This window comes from Tachyglossus aculeatus, chromosome 8, assembly GCF_015852505.1.
Source record: "Tachyglossus aculeatus isolate mTacAcu1 chromosome 8, mTacAcu1.pri, whole genome shotgun sequence".
Classification (NCBI taxonomy): Eukaryota; Metazoa; Chordata; class Mammalia; order Monotremata; family Tachyglossidae; genus Tachyglossus; species Tachyglossus aculeatus.
In genome coordinates, this window is record NC_052073.1 from 19953166 (window position 1) to 19970848 (window position 17683).

General features: G+C 44.6%; 1 protein-coding gene across 1 annotated transcript in view; it reads left to right on the forward strand.

The window, feature by feature from the left end:
* Positions 1-17683, forward strand: part of COL9A3 (collagen type IX alpha 3 chain) — a 51279-nt gene that overhangs the window by 20412 nt on the left and 13184 nt on the right. Inside the window, exons 11-25 of the mRNA XM_038750032.1 lie at positions 516-572; positions 2265-2318; positions 3458-3511; positions 4619-4672; positions 5158-5211; positions 6085-6138; positions 6949-7002; positions 8130-8183; positions 9062-9115; positions 9994-10038; positions 11899-11952; positions 13239-13292; positions 13980-14033; positions 14677-14748; positions 15298-15333. Coding sequence (XP_038605960.1) covers positions 516-572; positions 2265-2318; positions 3458-3511; positions 4619-4672; positions 5158-5211; positions 6085-6138; positions 6949-7002; positions 8130-8183; positions 9062-9115; positions 9994-10038; positions 11899-11952; positions 13239-13292; positions 13980-14033; positions 14677-14748; positions 15298-15333 — 804 coding nt within the window. The remainder of the gene's footprint in view (positions 1-515; positions 573-2264; positions 2319-3457; positions 3512-4618; positions 4673-5157; positions 5212-6084; positions 6139-6948; positions 7003-8129; positions 8184-9061; positions 9116-9993; positions 10039-11898; positions 11953-13238; positions 13293-13979; positions 14034-14676; positions 14749-15297; positions 15334-17683) is intronic.

A 17683-nucleotide genomic window follows, 5' to 3' on the forward strand; every position in this document is an offset into this window, starting at 1 on the left:
TGCTATATGAATAACTATAGACAGTTGGTAAAGATTTCGGAGTGAAAGTCAGAGGGATTATTATGGAAACAACACTACCATTTCATTCCAGGGTCTTATCTCAAATGAGAGGCTGGAAGGGCCCTGTGTTTGTTCCCAAATCCTGGTAGACACCAAGGAATTTGAGTAGGTAAAAAAAATAGTTCCTAAGAAAAGAGAGATTCAGAACCACGTTGTGCATTTATGAAATGGCAGCGCTTGGAAAAACCAGCACCTTGTGTGTCCATTTTTAGTGTCTGTTTGGCTTTGCTTCCAAATATCTTGAGGATTTCCTAAATTTTGATGGCAGAAATCATTCTGAATTGCCAAGGCTCCAGGCTAGGTCTCTGCTCTTCCCTGTGGTTTAGACACCCTCTGTTTGACTAAACTTCCTGAGTGGTGGCAGCAGCAAACTCTGGTACTGAGAACTCCACCATCCAATAAAGAACCCCTGTTATGATAAATACATTAACCCAGAATTCTGCCTGCCTTTCTAGTGTCCGGCAATCTGCCCCCCTGGTCCACCAGGCCCTCCAGGAATGCCGGGATTCAAGGTAAGAGAATAAACCCTAAGCAGGAAAACAGATTTTTCCCGATTCCTACCTGAGCGAACCTACATATTTCAGAGCAGGTGAAGGCCTTGCAAGGTACCCAAAACCCAGCACTGGCCACCAAATGTGTTTCCAAGTGAAGCTTCCAAAATTCATTTCAAAGGTAGGTATCATTTATCTGAACCGAAGAGTTGAAATGAGGCTGTTTTGGACAATCCAAAAATTAGTCCAGATCGTCCAACCAAAATAAGTTCATCCCAGACTGAAGAATCCTGTCCCAGTTATGCTGCTGTAGTAGAAAGTGAGGGGCATTGCAGTTGGGTAGAAAGAACATGGAGATGAGCGTCAGGAAAATCTAGGTTCTAGCCCTCACTCTGTCAATGACGTGCTGTATGACCTTAGCCTCAGACTGTGTGCTTCAGTCTCCTCACCTGTAAAATGGGCATAACTAGAGAAGCAGCATGGCTCAGTGGAAAGAGCACAGGCTTGGGAGCCAGAGGTCATGGGTTCTAATGCCGACTCTGCCACTTGTCAGCTGTGTGACTTCGGGCAAGTCACTTAACTTCTCTGTGCCTGTTACCTCATCTGTAAAATGGGGATTAAGACTGTGAGCCCCATGTGGGACAACCTGGTCGCCTTGTATCCGCCCCCCGCCAGCATTTAGAACAGTTCTTTGCACATAGTAAGTGCTTAACAAATGCCATTATTATTATTATAATTATTCCAATTATTATATTATTCCAAGATCTATGCAATAAGAATGTTTTATCATCCTTAATAAATAGGGCTTTATCCATTTCCCTAGATGACCATGGTGTCTTGTGGTCTATTGTTAGGTAATATTGGCTCATGTCTCATAGCCACTGTTCCAGTGACATGGGTAATTGGTGAGGGCCATACTCTGTTTTGGAAAATATAGGTCCCTGTCATTGAGGGGAAAAAACAAAACAAAATAAAGGTGTTTCCCTTTTTTTATGTGATTCTTTTTTGGGGCCTTATGGTTCTAATGAAATGTCTATCATTCCTCTTAATGAGTGATGACTATTTTCCACCAGTTAAACATCTGACAAACAGCAGGTCACAAAGGAAATCTTAGCTTGCTAGCAGTGAATTATTTTTCAAACATCAAACAGACAGTGCTGGAGACATAGAAGCTGTATATCTACCCAGTCTCCTTTGTCTCTGCTTCTACAGATATTGCCCTTCCCCTGTACTGTTTGTTTTTTTTGTCATCTAAAATGCTCTAGAGTGAAGGACTTGAACAGAACATCTTTCATAGTCATTCATTCCATTCCCTAGACAGAAATGAGACCTGAACAGTGGTTGGGCACTCTGGGTTTTCTTAAATAATTCCTTGTTGTTGTCGTCAACCCCACCAGACTTTTTTCTCTGGATCATTATTGCCAGTATTAGGCTCACTAGAGTATGGCTGCCTAATGAATGATACAAGATCCCAACTCAGAAATGTACTTTAGAAGTTCTGCCTTGTAGCTAGAAATTCCCAGACATATGTTGTCGCCATGATAAATTTGGAGATGTTTAGTTCATAGCTATAGAGCATCCACAATATTATAGGAGTCGATCCCTAGCCAAATTTAATCTGAGGAATGTTGGCAGTGTCTGAGACTTTAATCAGTGGAAGATATAAAAGCACAAAAGGTGTTGAAGGGCAAATCATGTGTATTCTGATTTCAGGGACACACTGGATACAAAGGAGAGCAAGGAGAAGTTGGAAAAGATGGCGAGAAGGTAACTGCTACAGACCACAGACCAAATAATAGCTATTCACTGGGGAGGGTGAAGGGAAATATAATGTGACTGCAGTCAAGAGGCTGCAGGATTTAGGAGCAAGGTTCTTTGAAGGTAGAGTAGTTTTGTTCACTTTGAAAGCTAATCTCACTACTGTATGCATAGGTACATGACAGGTAGTCAAATGAAATCTAGACTTTGGAGCTGGTTGGAATGGAAGTCAGTAGAAATACAAAAGTAGAAGCCTGGGACACATAGTTGTCTCAAACTGTTGTAGTGAGTTGGGGAAAAACAACACAATATTTTTAACTAAAGAATGAGGAGTTTGAATGTTGCCAAACTATGCCCCTGTAGAGCTTTTACATTTGAAGCAGCATGGCCTAGTACGAGCAGCATGATCTAGTGGAAAGAGCATGGGCCTGGGCGTCAGAGGACCTGCGTTACAATCCCTGCTCTGCCAGTTGCTTGCTGGAGTCACTTAACTTATTTGTGCCTCAGTTTTCTCTACTGCAAAAAGGGGATTGAATACCTGTTCTCCCTCCTACATAGACTGTGAGCCCCATGCAGGACAGGGACTGTGTCTGACCTAATTAACTACCCCCACACTTAAAACAGTCTTTGACAGAGAATAAGCCCTTAGCAAATACCATAAAAAATGTAATAAGTACAGGTGTAAAGCATCCAGGAATGCCAGTGTCAGGTCCATTTAGCCCTTGTCAATGAAGGAAATCTAGTGGAATCAACAGCTTTCTCCTCCCAAACCAGGGACTCACTCCTGAAAGACCATTTCGTCAGTTACTCTGCTTGGCGAGTTCATATTAATTATTTCAGCATGACAACAGTAGCCAAACCAAGCTTCTTCTCTTTCTAATATCCCCTGCTCTCAATAGTATGACCACTTCCTCTGCTTTAGTTCACGAACATCGTCAAAGACATTCTGGGGAGATTGTCGCTTAAAAGTCTGGTTCCTTATCTAGTTTTTCAACACTCTTAGCCAGACTCTCCTCTGAGTCTTTCTGTTTCATCTATCAGGCAGTCTGGCCCAAAACATTTCCCTTAGCATTTTAGGACCTGGACTTGTAAGGTGGGGTCTGGTATTTTGCAGTTTTTCTAACCTGGTGTGTGTCCTCCATTTTCAGGGTGATCCAGGCCCTCCTGGACCTGCAGGAATCCCTGGAACCGTTGGTCTGCAGGTAAGAACCAAAGAAAGGCATCTGGAGTGAGGAGGCCTGTGGTTGGGTGAGTGGTTGTGGGTGGTGTGGCAGGGAACCTAGTTGGAACCAGGATGAGTTCTAGAACAGTTGGAGTGGCCCAGCACCTAGCCCTGAAGGTTGTGTGTGCTTTGGTAATGTAGAAAGCCACAAATGCTACTAAGGAGGTTGGAAGATGGAGAACGGGACGGAGAATGCAGTAGATCAGAGAAGACCCTACATTAAAGAACCTTCCAGAGGGACCTTGCTAAATAGCTGTTTCCTTGACCCATGTTCACTACAGCAGAAGAACAGATAGAAATTTAAAAGGTGTTCCATCCAGTGCTAAACAAGGCTAAACACTTAAAGATCTTCCAGGGGACTGAACTGAAGTTTTTCATAGTTCTAGTGCCAGGAATCACTCACCTGCTAAAACTATGCAGCAGCAAAGATGAAGGTGATGGATCCAGCAGCTTCAGGTCCCAGCACAGCAAAGGTTTTTTTCAGTACCATTATGTTCTTCCTAATGAAGTTGGGAATAAGATGGTCTGGATTGGAAGAAGAAGCGTGACCTAATAGAATGAGCATGGGACTGGGTGTCAGAAGACCCAGTGATCTTGGGCAAGTCACTTAACTTCCTTGGACAGTCAGTTTCCTCATCGGTAAAATATCAATTCTCAATCCCCTCACAGACTTTGAGTTCCAAGTGAGACAGGATTATCTTGTTTCCAACCCAGTCTTAGCACAGTGCTTGGCACATATTAAGCATTTAATAAATAATATTATTATTAGGCAGATGCCCCATACATCTGACTAGGTAGTAGAGACAGTCCTCTGTTTTTTGACCTGCCTTTGTCCTAGACTCTTTTTCAGTTCCTATGTACTCACCCCAAAACAAGGTGATTTCAAGAAATGCCTGTGTAGTTACTTTTGGTTACTGTGGAACTTCTCTCCTGAGGTTTATTTGGAGAGTAACAAGTCCAGCTCTTCTGGGCCACTATTGCAGTTCCTGACCCAGCTCTACAGCTCAGCTCTTTCTATCAGTGCTCCATTTAAGAGTCTCTTTACTTCGGGATTTATTTGTTCCCCTTTCTTCTCTTTTTCTCATAGGGACCTCGAGGGCTGAAAGGATTAATTGGCCCAGAGGGGGCATCTGGAGACCGAGTAAGTATCCCTTGGCCTGGTCTAGGCTTCAAGATAAGCTCATTATGGGAAGGGAATGTGTCTTCTAATTCTGTTGTATCATACTCTCCCAAGCACTTAGTACAGTGTTCTCCGTATACTACGCACTCAATAGATATCATTAACTGATTCAAGAAATCGGCATACCACAAGTGGGTTGGACCACACCAGATGAGAGCCTCCTTTCTGATAGTATCCCTAGCAGTGTGGCCTCGTAGAAGGAACATATGTCTGGGAATCAGGAGTCCCAAGTTCTAGTCCCAGCTCTGCCACAGGTCAGCTGCGTGACCTGGGGCAAACCGTTTATCCTCTCTGGTCCTATAGAGAACAAACCTAGAAAGCAGTGATTGCCCTTAGCTTATGTTCTAGTGTCGTGCCAAATCTGTGCTCAGTTTTCTTATGTGCATTTACCGTGTGGCAATACTTGCCATGTTAGGGAAGCAGTCTAATTCTTTCCTTGCTTCTAGGGACCTATCGGTTTCCGAGGGCCTCCAGGAGCCCCAGGACCTCCAGGGAAAGCTGTACGTATGAATTCCTCCTTTGTATAATTGCATTTCTTTGCTTCCCTACAGACTTATATTTACTCTAACTCCCAGAGTTTAGGATCACTGCCAACATTTCATACTCTCGGACCTCTAATTTCCTTCCCCAATGGCTTAGGCCCATGAAGTTCTCCTTCTCCCCTCATTTAATCTGTTCCCCACAGTCTAGTACTAGGAGAGACATTGCCAGGACTAGAACCAGAACCCAGCAGGTGGCCCAAGAGAAGCCGCAAAAGCACCAAGACTCCATTCAGTGAGCTCAATACCCTCTGTACTTGAGAGAGTAGTTTGCTGCTCCTCTGCTGTATCTGGCATAAAACCTCAGAGATGCCATAGCACCTTGCGCTTCTCAGAAGGCCTGTCTCCAGACTTACATGATGACAATAATGACTGATGGTTCATGGGAATGAAGTTTTAATGGGGACCATAAAAATAGCAGATCCCTGTCCCCAGGAGTACATTTCCAGCTCCCTTTTCCTGTTTCCACTAAAAAAATCCTTCCAAGGCTGTGTTCTTTTGAGATTTCTTTCCACTTTGATCTAAACCTTAAGTTACATAGCACAGAGTTGGAATAATTCAGGCCAAACAAAGATAGTGATGCCATCTAATGGACTTTGGCTCTCAGACTTTTTAAACTAGGAATTCTGTGTACCATATTATTATCATCACCACTAGCCCCCTTCTCATTATCATCATCAATTACTTCTGATGCTGTAGCAGCTCCTAAGTAGATTGTATCAAAGTCTCAGTTTTTGTATTAAAGGAGCTTCGGTGGTGACATTTTCAGGACTGAGACCTCCACCCTCTTAGATTTCAGTGGCCAGGGTACAGTCTGTGTTTTGTGATTTCCAGGGGGATCGAGCCGACAGAGGACCACAGGGATACCCAGGACCCAAGGGTGACCTGGTAAGAAACAGAAAATCTCCACCTTTTTAAGGAATGTATGAGATATAGGCACTGGAAGGGCCCAGGTTGGATATGGGGTTTGGAGTTAGAGGGTGTACTGCCATCCGTTAGAGGGAGAGAGGAAATATCCAGCTTTTCCTAATCATCCTACCATCCTCAAGAAAAGGATGTCTGAATTGACATTACCTGGATGGATTGAGGATAGATTCCAAAATGTTTCCCCCAGTGTTCCTGATTCCATAGGGAAGGCATCCTGCTACTAGACCAAACACACTGGTGTGCTATTAGGGCTCATTTCATCTGTATGGAGTCAAAGTTCTTTGTGCTGAAATTCCCAGTGAAATTCAAGTGTGATAAATAGCAGGGATTCCTAAAGTCTCACACACTCCCCAGAACTGTTGGGAAGCTGAAAATAAACAGCACCTGCTTAGTGATGCCTGGTCTTCCCCTGCTAGATTGTAACCGCCTTATTGGCAGGGATAGTATCTTCATAGTATTTCTCCCAAGCACTTAGTACAGTGCTGTGCACCCAACAGGTGCTCAATAAATGCAATTGATTGATTAGCGGGGCTGACTTCTTAACCAATTTGTTTTGCTGCAGTTAGTCATTCTAGGATTAGGAATGTGTTTTAAAGAGGAGTTCTCTGCCACCTCCTGACTCCTTTCCTATCAATTAATTGCCCTTTTTAAAATCACATGAGGCTTTGAAAATGGTTATTGGGATTTTTTTCTTCTCAACCATTTGCATTTTTCTCGCCCGTGGACTGTTGTTGAATGTCAGATGATCAATAATGTTCTGTGTATTTCTAGGGTAGGTCTGGTCCCAGAGGAACACCTGGAGCTGCAGGACCGATAGGAGAGCCTGTGAGTGGCTTTGATTTCACTGAACCTGACACACCTCTGTTTCTGATGCTCTGACAGATGCAAATGTAGTTGAGACAAGTTGTAGGCTTTTCATGTCTTATCCCTTTTAGTTGCAGTCTCTATCATTATTTTCTGTTTCTGATTAATATCCTTTCTAAATGTGTTAAAAATTGAAGTGGGAAGAGACTCTTATTGGGCATATATACATTTGGTATTTTTAGAGAATGGAAATCTGATGGAATCTAAAATAAAGACATTTTCTAAAGGAAGTAGCGTTGCCTAGTAGAAAGAGTACGGGCATGGGAGTCAGAGGACTCAAGGACTTATCCTGGCTCCTCCAGTTGTGTTCTGTGTGACCTTGCATAAGTCACTTAATTTCTCTGTGCCTGTTACCTCATGTGTAAAATGGGTTTAAAAATGTGAGCCCCATGTAGGACCTGGACTGTGTCTAACCTGATGAACTTGTATCTACCCCAGTGCTTAGTAGAGTGTCTGGTATATAGTAAGCACTTTAAAAAAAGTGCTATTACTATTTTAAAAAAAGCAGCATGGCCAAATTGAAAGACCACAAGACTGCAAATCAGGAGACCCATGACTTCTAAAATCCCTGCTCTACCACTTCCATGCTGTATGACCTTGGGCAAGTCATTTAACTCTGATTGAGTTTTCTCAAATATAAAATGGAGATTAAATACCTATGCTCCTTGCCCTTAGATTATTAACCCCCTGTGGGGCAGGGACTATTTCTGAACTGATTAGCTTCTAACTACCCCAAGGCCTAGCACAGTTCTTGGTACATAGTATGCATTTAACAAATACTATTATTGTTGTTATTATCATTATTATCATTATGGGAAAGGTCTTCAATTTGTAATAGTGCTAGAACCAGCTGTGGGTGGAGGGTCTGAATTGATGGCTCCAGGGGCAAAGTTTTCTTAAACTTAGTGGAATGTTGTATTTAGAGAATATATGAGTATCTTCTCCAATTTGAAATTGGGCTGGAATGAGCAGAATACCTTGTGAGCCTCAGGCTCTTTGAGGAAGGTTGGGAAGCTGCAGGTGGCACAGCTGTTGCCTCCGTTCTGCCCCTTCCCTGGAGTCTCATGTCCCGCTGTGCTTGCTTTCAGGGAATGCCTGGCAAAGACGGGCGGGATGGAACCCCCGGACACGATGGTGAGAAGGTTTGTAAAACATTGTTCACCCCCACCTGCACACAGATTATCAGCTTTATAGAGAGGCCCAGCCCTGGGACATACCAAAGGGAATTCAACCCCAAAAGGCAAACAAGATCAGCTGGAAAATTAAGAAAAATATGGGATGCAGGTAATTGTGATTTACCTGCTGGGCTTAGGTCAGGCAGAGACCATGAATCACATGGGCCAAATTAAGGGAAGCCTCCAAAATCTCGGTCCTTAACAGCTTTAATTTCCTCTCAGCTAATTTGTTCTTCATGGACAGCTCTGGCAAAAGGTTGGTGGGGACTAAAACAAGATGTTTGGGTTATCAGTGGATTTTATAGTCATCCAGGATCTCTGATACCCCAGACCAGGGAAAATGAAGCTTGTAAACCTTTCAATAGTAGAAGCCCCTGATATTCTCCTACTTCCTTGTATACACAGCCCCACTTTACACAGGTCCGCAGGAAGTCTGGGGACCTGCAGGAAACTGGTCTGAAAATGTGGGTTTGGATAGCTAGGGGGCTGATGCTCCTGTTCTCCCTTCATCCGAAAGTCATTCCTCATAGAGAAAGAAAATGAAGCTGTTTCTGTGTTTTCACACATTCTTCTACCACTCTTAGAACTCATGATCCCAAATTGTGTATCATGGGATCCCCTTTTTGTTACACATGTGTTGGGGTGTCAGAGATGGGCCTGGATATTGTCCTGTTCCAGGTGTTGGGATATTTCTTAGCCCTTCACTGGCCCCCCATAAATCCTCCAAGTTCTTTCTCTGTCCCTTGCAACTAGCCTAGGACCCCAGCCACTTCGGTCTGGTTCTCTGCCAAGTCCTCATTCCCTCTTGATCTCTGTTCTGTTTCCTAACCTTTCCATGTTTGCAGGGTGAGGCCGCCCGGTTTGGTGCTCCTGGAGAGAAGGGCCCAAATGGACTCCCGGTCAGTATTTGTTCCTGGTTGACAGTTTAGAGTCCACTAAACTGCCCTGGGGAGAGCATTTCTTGCCTCAGGGCAGTGAGATATCCTTTCAGGTTACAGAATACTCTATTCCCCTCTGGGTATGCTAACTCTCAACCCTTGAAAAACACTACATTCTAGATAATCACTGGCTCTTCTTGGATGGCACGTTAAACCTATCTAAGCCAGACTTGTTGATTGGCTAACTCTGAAAGAAGTGGAACTAAATGATAAGTGGAGAAAGAGAGATCAAATGAACAATAGTCTAAACCCTGGGCGAACAGACTTGGACTTTGATTTGAGGGTTAACTAGGGCCACTTTCTAGATTGCAGGTATTTTATTATATAGGAATAAGCTGCCAGCAAGACAAAGTGCAGGTTTTTAAACATGAAGGGCCCTGGGTAGAGAGGACAGACTGTATGGAGTGAGGAGTGGGGAGAGGACTTCAGTTAGGTGCTCTAACAAAGTCACTTCTTGGATTCTCCACTTGAAAGACCAAGAAATTCTCTCTGAAAGTGTAGTCCTACCAAGCTGATTAAAGTATTTGGAGCACTTAATTTTCACTGTAGATTCAATTCTGCTGTAATGTGCCCTAATTTGCTTTTTGGATCAAATACTGCATTGTCTCACAACAAAAGCCTCTTTGGGTACAGCATTGCCATGATGTTGGAAGAAGCGATTTATATATGTGTGCAGGATATTAGACACAGTGAATACTACAGTGTGAATTTTCCTTAATACAGAATTTTCCAGGAATACAACCCTTGTGCTGTAGGAGAGCTAAGTGTACTCCAGTGTAAATTACTGCTCCAAGTAATCAAGCTCCTGGCTCTAACTTGGCTATTCTGCTTTCTTGCAGGGTTTACCTGGACGCGCGGGAACCAAAGGCGAGAAGGGAGAAGTAGTAAGTGAATTCTTCAAAGCACAAATTCGTAGAGGGGAAATTGTCCCCTGGGTCAGATGAAGACCCCATATTGTCAGCTCCCTCTTAGGAATTATTATTATTATTATCATTATTATTGTTGTTGTACTTATTAAATGCTTACCCAGTGCCAAGCACTGTAGTAAGCACTGGAGTAGATACAAGATCATCAGATTGGTCGGTCCCTGTCTCACAAACGGCTCACAGTCTAAGTAGAAGGAAGTAGGATTTAATCCCCATATTACTGATGAGGAAATTGAGGCACAGAGAAGTTAAAATGACTTGCTCAAGGTCATACAGCAGTCAGGTGGCAGACTTGGGTTTAGAACCATGTTCTTTTCACTAGGCCACGCAGCTTCCCTAAAATAATAGTGGTATTTGATAAGTGCTTTACTGTGTGTCAAGGACTATAGTAAGCACTGGAGTAGGTACAAGATAATTAGGTCCCACATGGGGCTCACAGTCCAAGTAGGAGGGAAAACATGTATTAAATCCCCATTTTGCAGAAGAGGGAACTAAGGCACAGAGATGTTGTGACTTGCTCAAAGTCATACAGGAAACAACTGGCAGAGATGGGAATAGAACCCAGTTTCTTTGATTCCCAGACCTTTGTTCTTTTTGCTAGGCCTTGCTGTTTCACCCTTAGAAATTTCCCTTTCCTTAGCTTCCTCATGCTTCACTCAGGACATGATAGACTGTTATTCTATCAGCTTTGGCCCAAACCCAATTAAAAGGTCCTGTGAAGCAGAAGAATCTTTTAAATAAGGATATGGACTCTGCAGGCTACAGGAAGAAGTCAGTCAGTCAGCTGTATTTATTGAGCGCTTACTGTGTGGAGAACAATAGACACATCCTGTATTTCTGGCCGGCTTCCAGTATGCTGTCATTATCAGAGCTCTGGTTAGACAGGGCTTAGTCTAAGCTCAATGGAGACAGAAAACTTGAGGTCCTCCACTTATTCCATTTTTAAAAATTAAAGTGATAACAGAGCAAAGGAGTTAAAGTGGGATCATGCACCAGTCTCACTAACTACCTGTTGGTCAGATGAGGCTGTCTATAACCATCAATCAGTCAATTGTAGTTATTGAGCATTTACTATGTGAAGAGCATTGAACTTAGATTTTTGGGAGAGTGCAGTATTAGTCTGGCAGAATGCACTACATTTTATTCTAGGTCTGCCAATCTCAAGAACTCAATTTAACTTGCCACCATTTTGTCTTCCTCTTTACCCTATTTATTTTAAGAATCACATCATCTGGCTAAGCAGATTAATGTCCCTGGGTTCTCTATCAGGTTAGGGAGAGTGCAGGTAGAATAACAAATTATTTTCTGTATCTTACTATATGACCTTGAGCAAGTTGTTTAAAATATGAGGCAATCCTTATCCATCTCACAAGTCCTTGAGGAGAGCTATTTTGTCCTTCTCTTGCTACTGCAGGCTGAGGATCTGACCCAACGGACAGTTGGGAGAACTAGATTATTTAACTATTCTTAGCTTAGCTCCAATAAACCCAGCATTCACCAGCTCATCAATAACTGATGGTCTCTGTCCTGCTCCTTTTGTCAATAACTCAGTCTCCACTCAATTTTTCAGCCTTTGGCCACTCCTACACTACAATAAAATTCACCTTTCTCCACTCTGGTTGGGGTACCTGCTGTCCCGTATTCTCGGGCCACTTTGGGGGACCTCTTAGCTGATTTTAGTTAAACAGTGAGACTTCTTTTCTTTTCGGTGTTTTGGACCTTACTAGAAAAGGCCCTATCTTCAGACTGAGATTGGAAAAGAATGAAATAAAGGGGGAAGCCAAACTGCAAATGAGATTTCTTTTTTCTCTCCTACAGGGTAAAGCTGGAGAGCTGGGAGAAGCAGGCCCCTCTGGGGAGCCAGGAATCCCGGTAAGAATCTGATCTATTTATCTCTCTCAACAACTTTGGAGAACAGCTAAAAAACATTCACCCTCAGCAGCTGCTAGGGACCTCCCAATCCATGGGGATGAGGGGGTCCATTGTCCTCATGGGAGTGGCATCAAGACAGCAAAATGTTAGTTTTGTCCCACAAATTTTAGGTCAACATGGGCAGGCATAACTACCCATCCCACTCCAATATGTCATCTCCACTTTTTTGCCTCTTGCTGACAGGCTGTAGCACCGCTCAGTCCCTGCAGGATTCCTCTCATCCCCTGGCTCCAGGAGCAGACCATGGGCTCCTTTCACCCACACCCACCCCTGACTCCCTCAGCTCTGGGGGTTGCTCAGGAAGTGAGTTGGGTATTGGGGCACTGGGGCTGTCGAGATGGTGTGAGCACCACTGGGGTCAGGATGGGGCTTTGCTTGGAGCCATTTTAGCTTCTGCAGCAGCTGCTCCCATCCCTGCCCCAGTGGCCGTGGTTCCAGATAAGCTGGTCCAGCCCAAACTGGCACCAGAGCCACTGCTGCTCATCCAGCAGTGGAGAAGGAGAAGGAAATGGTGTGGCAGCAGTACCCTCTTTCTTTCCTTTTCCTTCCCTCTCACCTCCTCTTCACTGTTGTACTCCCTCTCTCCCTCTTTTCCTCATTCCTCCACCTTCTTTTCCCTCTTTCTTCTTCCTTCCTTTCTTCCCTCTCCTTTGTTCCACTTCTCAAGGCTCCACTCCATCATTGGTCCCATCACAAGGTCCCCACACTTCCAGAATGGAAAGTTGATGCTCGTTTGCACCCCCACCTACCTGGCAATCTGCTCGTTGGCACCTAGGCAGGGAGCTGGGAGGGTGACCCAGATGGGTGGCTGGCACCCACCTTGGTTTGAATTCCAAGGAGGGTAGTACAGGCTGATGAGCTGGCACTGTGAGCTTCCCCGCCCACCCCCCCCACCCCCAAGTCCATAGGAAGCACATCTTCCTGCTTGTTGTTGCCGAGCAGGGTGAGGCCCCTGCCCTTTGAGGCCTGGCATATGAAAGGAGGCTGGTGGTAACTTGGGTAGGTTTGCTTCTAGGAGGAATCTTGTATTAAATTCAAGAAAAAGAAATGGAAATATTTGTGTTAGTGAAACAAACTGAAAAAGCTGATCATTCAGAAATGGTGGCCTAAGTTGATAATCGTAGCAAAGATGCGATAACCTTGGGTAACATCCTTTCTACCATTTAGTAAGGTCGAAGACCCATTCGTAAGGACTCTACAACTCTTTCTGCTTTGTGGGGGTATAGGGAGATGTCGGAGTTCCAGGGGAGAGAGGAGAACCTGGTCATCGAGGATCTTCAGTAAGTAGTTCTCTGATTTTTAATCTTATCAAAAGACCCCTCCAGTCCACTGATCCAGGCTAAGGAAAGGGTCCTCCTTTGGATGAGAGTCAAATGAAGGCGAAATCAACAAACTGAAGCAAGAGGAGTTAGTCATTACAGGGTAACAACTCAGCCATGACATTCCATTGATGTGGGCAGCTGGTTTGGTGGTGTTTTTGGCCTTGACCATGAATTGCCTCTCAAGGTTGAAGGCCGAAATCTGAAAAGATTGGGAAATGCTGCCAACAGCAGAGAGCATAAAAATCTGTTTTATTCTCACTCTTCCTCCAGAAATAGCAGGAAGTACTAGGTGGGAAGCGCAAGAGAGGATGTTTCATATCCAAGGAAGTCAGAACTGTGTTGGTGCCAGTTAAACTGTACGGACAGTTTTCTCATTATGCTGCAGCTGTTTAGGGTTACAGTTTGGCCTGCCCCAGGACCTGTAGTTTTTGGTTCATGGTGATTGAGCCACCCTGGGAGTTAGGTACTAATTTGACGGTTCTCTGTGCCCTGATGCCTCTGCAACAGGCATCAGTGAGGAAACCGATGTTGCTACCTTCTAGTCCACCACGAATGAAGTACATGAGATTATCCTAGTTAGGACAGGCATTCCATAACCTGCCCCAAGTCACTTACTGACATTCACGATTGAATTCTGTTTATTAGGGAGCCCTTGGCCTTCCGGGCCCAACTGGAGTTCCAGGCATAAGAGGCTTTCAGGTGAGTGAGGGCACTGAGTCCACTGTGGTTGCCACTGTCAGAGTGCAAATTCCAAGGGGTTGTATAGATGACCTAATGGCTGGGGAGATTGTGGCATGGCCCTAGAGCCATAGGATTTGGTCTGGAATCATCAGCATTGATGGGATTTCATGGAACCTGAAGGAAGGACCAAGTTGCCCTAACCAGGTCCCTGATTCCAAAAGCCTTGGGCCTTGGGGAGGGATGGGCTGAGACAAGATCGAACACAAAATGCTGCCTTCCAACTCTGTCCTGTGGGTTAACAACATGAACCCAACAGGCTCAATGGTCCTGCCCTGTCTTTCTCCCCCAGTGCTCATGCAGTCCGCCCTAGGACCTTCAAAGATAGGAGATGCAGAGTGATAAAAGGATCTGGGAGGGGAGGGAGAAGGGGAGATCTACCTGCTTCTCATCCATGGAATCTGGCCCAGAGAAAGGGTTTGGAAGATCAGAGAGCATTAAAAAAAAGGGGGACAATCTTATTCTTTCAAAGGGCATTCTCATTGTTGACCATCAAACCCCTTTGGGTTTGATTACATTCTTCCTGGGGTATATCTGTGTTGTAAGCTTCTTGGGGTCTGGGGTGCAAACCACTAAGATCCGTAACACTTTGGATTGTCTACAGGGTCAGAAAGGCAACACTGGGGAACCTGGCTTGCCTGGTCCAACAGGACTACGGGGTGGACTTGGTGAGCGAGTAAGTGATTCTCTTTGTCATCAGAAAAAGGAAATATGGCTAAACATTGCCACCTTGATCCATTTAGTCTCTCCTCGGTGTACTCTGAAAAAGGAAAACTTTTCATACCCCACAGTCCATGAGCATCCTAGATCAACTAGGCTGCTGACTCGCTGTGTAAATCTGGGGAAGTCACTTCACCTCTCTAGCCCTCTATTTCCATAACTATGAAATGGGAAAATGATCCACACCCTTCTTTTCATCGTAGAGGGCACTGAGACTTTTATTGTATTTTGACTAGTATGGTGTTTTATTTGACCTTGATTCATCTAGTTTATTCCTGACTTTTTTGCAAATGTGGGGGAAAAACCCATCCACTTCCAAGTGACTTTGTTTTTTAATGGTTGGAAAAGATAGAACCCATATTTTAAATGTCACAGTTGTGTAGTCTTTGCTGGACTCAGGGCTTCACCACTCATGGGTTTAGCCCTTCACTGAGTCTGGGGCTACCGCTAAGCTTTAGGACTGGTATGATTGTTTTGCTCATCTGTTCTCTCTCTTTCCCTACAGGGTCCTGGAGGAGCAGCTGGTCCCAAAGGAAACCAGGTGAGGGAAGGGCCTGACAGACTCCTTTGGGCTTCCAATTTTCCAGCTGCAAGGCGCACCTCAGGAGGAGAGTGTTGGGTGTAGCTGTCAAATGAGGGATCCCGAGTTATGCAGGAATGACCAAAGAGGCCAACTCTTTCCAAGTGATTATATTGAGGGTGATTTTTCCATATAAGAACCTGCCAATGTTCACCTAATTTTGTGTACATTCAGAGTGACCACAACCAAGACGGCTACCCTGACCCCTTCCATTTTGAAATGGGTGAACCCCATTGTCTCTGACAAAAGACACTGTGTCTAATACAGCCCTCCCTAGGGGAGCAGGGAAGGCAGACCAGCTTCCATCATATACTAAGGAGTACGGGGTGATTGGGTCATCTCATGGGGTAACCACCTGAGTTTCACAGTTACATCACTGCTCATTTAAACACCAAATTAAGCTCTGCTTGAGGAACATAGGTAGTTGGTTTTTGCCATGTATTTCTCAGAAGTTCTAGGGAAAAACTTCAGAGACATCTTACATATTCATTTGGAAAAAACAAGACTGAACTTTTTCTATCCTTCCATCTGAGGTTAACAGATTCAGTAATTACAAGGCAATTTAGGCAATTGAACTAAATCTTCACAAACAAAACAACCTTTATAATCAGTCAGGTTGTCTTCATAGAAGATGCAGCTATTGTCCTGATTTCACTCCAGATGCTGCTTGCATATGCATTTCATGTTGATAGAGGATGCTAAAACAGTCTAAATCTCATAGAAGATTAATGTGCAGATAGTAAAACAAGGAATTTCAGCCTTTAGCCTTTCCAGACACTTGTTGGATACTTATTTTCCACCAGGCCTAATTGGAAGGGGGTCTTTTGAGACTGCTGCTCATCTGTTTTCTCCACCCCCTCTCCCTTTCTCTTTCCCTGCCATTCCATCCAAAAGTGTGGGAATATAGGTCTGACCACTCCTCTCTTGCTCTTCTAGCTTATGGGCCCTTCCAATCTTTCCCAGGAGGCCCTGGAGGCAGGAAGATCCCTGTTCTGGGGACTAAGCCCTTAACCCATTTCAGTGGATCACTAGAGATGAGCATGAAGACCCCACTCCCCACCCATTTTCTAAACCATGAAAGCACAGTGCAATCAATATCACTGCAAAAACAAAGTGTCGGACTTAGAGGAGCGCAGCACAGCTCAAGTGACCAACTCAGATTTGGGGGGAGTATGTGTGGCAGCAGGGATTTTTCATTCAGAACTGACTGAATTCCACACAGGCGTAGAAAGCCCTTCCTTATGCTGCTTGTTAGGAAGAATGGGAAGAATTTTGGAATGTTTTTGTTGTTGAAATAACTTGTATTTGGAAGAGAAGGTGTAAGTGTGGGATTTTAGGTTCTGGGCCCTTTCCCAGTGATCCCAGAGAAAACCCTTTAGTTTCTTCATGTTTTGCTGAACTTTTTCTCCCATGCCTTTCCTCTTGTCCTCTAAGTCTCTCATTTCTCCCCCTTTTTGTCCCTCTTCTCACCTCCTGCTTTTTCTGCCTCCATCCCACCCCTCTTCCTTGATTCCTCTCCTGCCCACTGCCCCCATCTCTCTTCCTATTTTCTGTCTTTGTTTCCTCCCATTCCTATCCTCACCTCCAACTCTACTTTCTCTCTTCCTTTTTGCTCTCTATCCCAACCCTGCCTGTCACTCACCTTCTTCTGTGTTTCTCCTCCCCCTCTCCCAGACTCTCTCCTTTTTCACTGTACTTGACTTTCACCTTTTCCTGTCTCTCCTCCTTTTCATCTTCTCTCTCTCCACCTCTTACCCACTCCTGCTTTACAATGATCTCTTCTTCTCTCTTCCTTTTCTTGTCCATTACCCTGTTTCCTCCACTCCTTTTTCTCCCTCCACCTCTTGCAACTTTCTGCCCCTTTCCTCACCTCTCTATCTTTCTTGCTGGGACCCCCAGCCACCTTCCATCTTTCTCTCCTCCTCACCCTTGTGCTCTCTTGGATCTCTGGATGTTGAGTTCATATTGGGCTGGGGCATCTGGTATACTCCTCTGCCCCCCATCGCTGGGCTGCACCAGGCCTGGCTGCCTCTGGGACCTGTCTCCTATGAACCACATTGCTCCTACCATTTTGGTGTCCGGCTTTCAACTGTATTGGGTCACGATGGAGTTGGGAATGATGGACAGACAACTCTCAGGCCTGAGACTTCAGGACCGAGAATCTGCACCAAAGAATTGGTTATAGTGATTGTGGTTTTTGCAGTGCCACCCATTCTGTCTCTTCCCTCCTGGTCACATTCCCACTGGGGCCTCCCAGATTCCAGACTATCTTGGACCTGAACTCTGCCAGCTTTTAGCCCAGGGGTAGCAG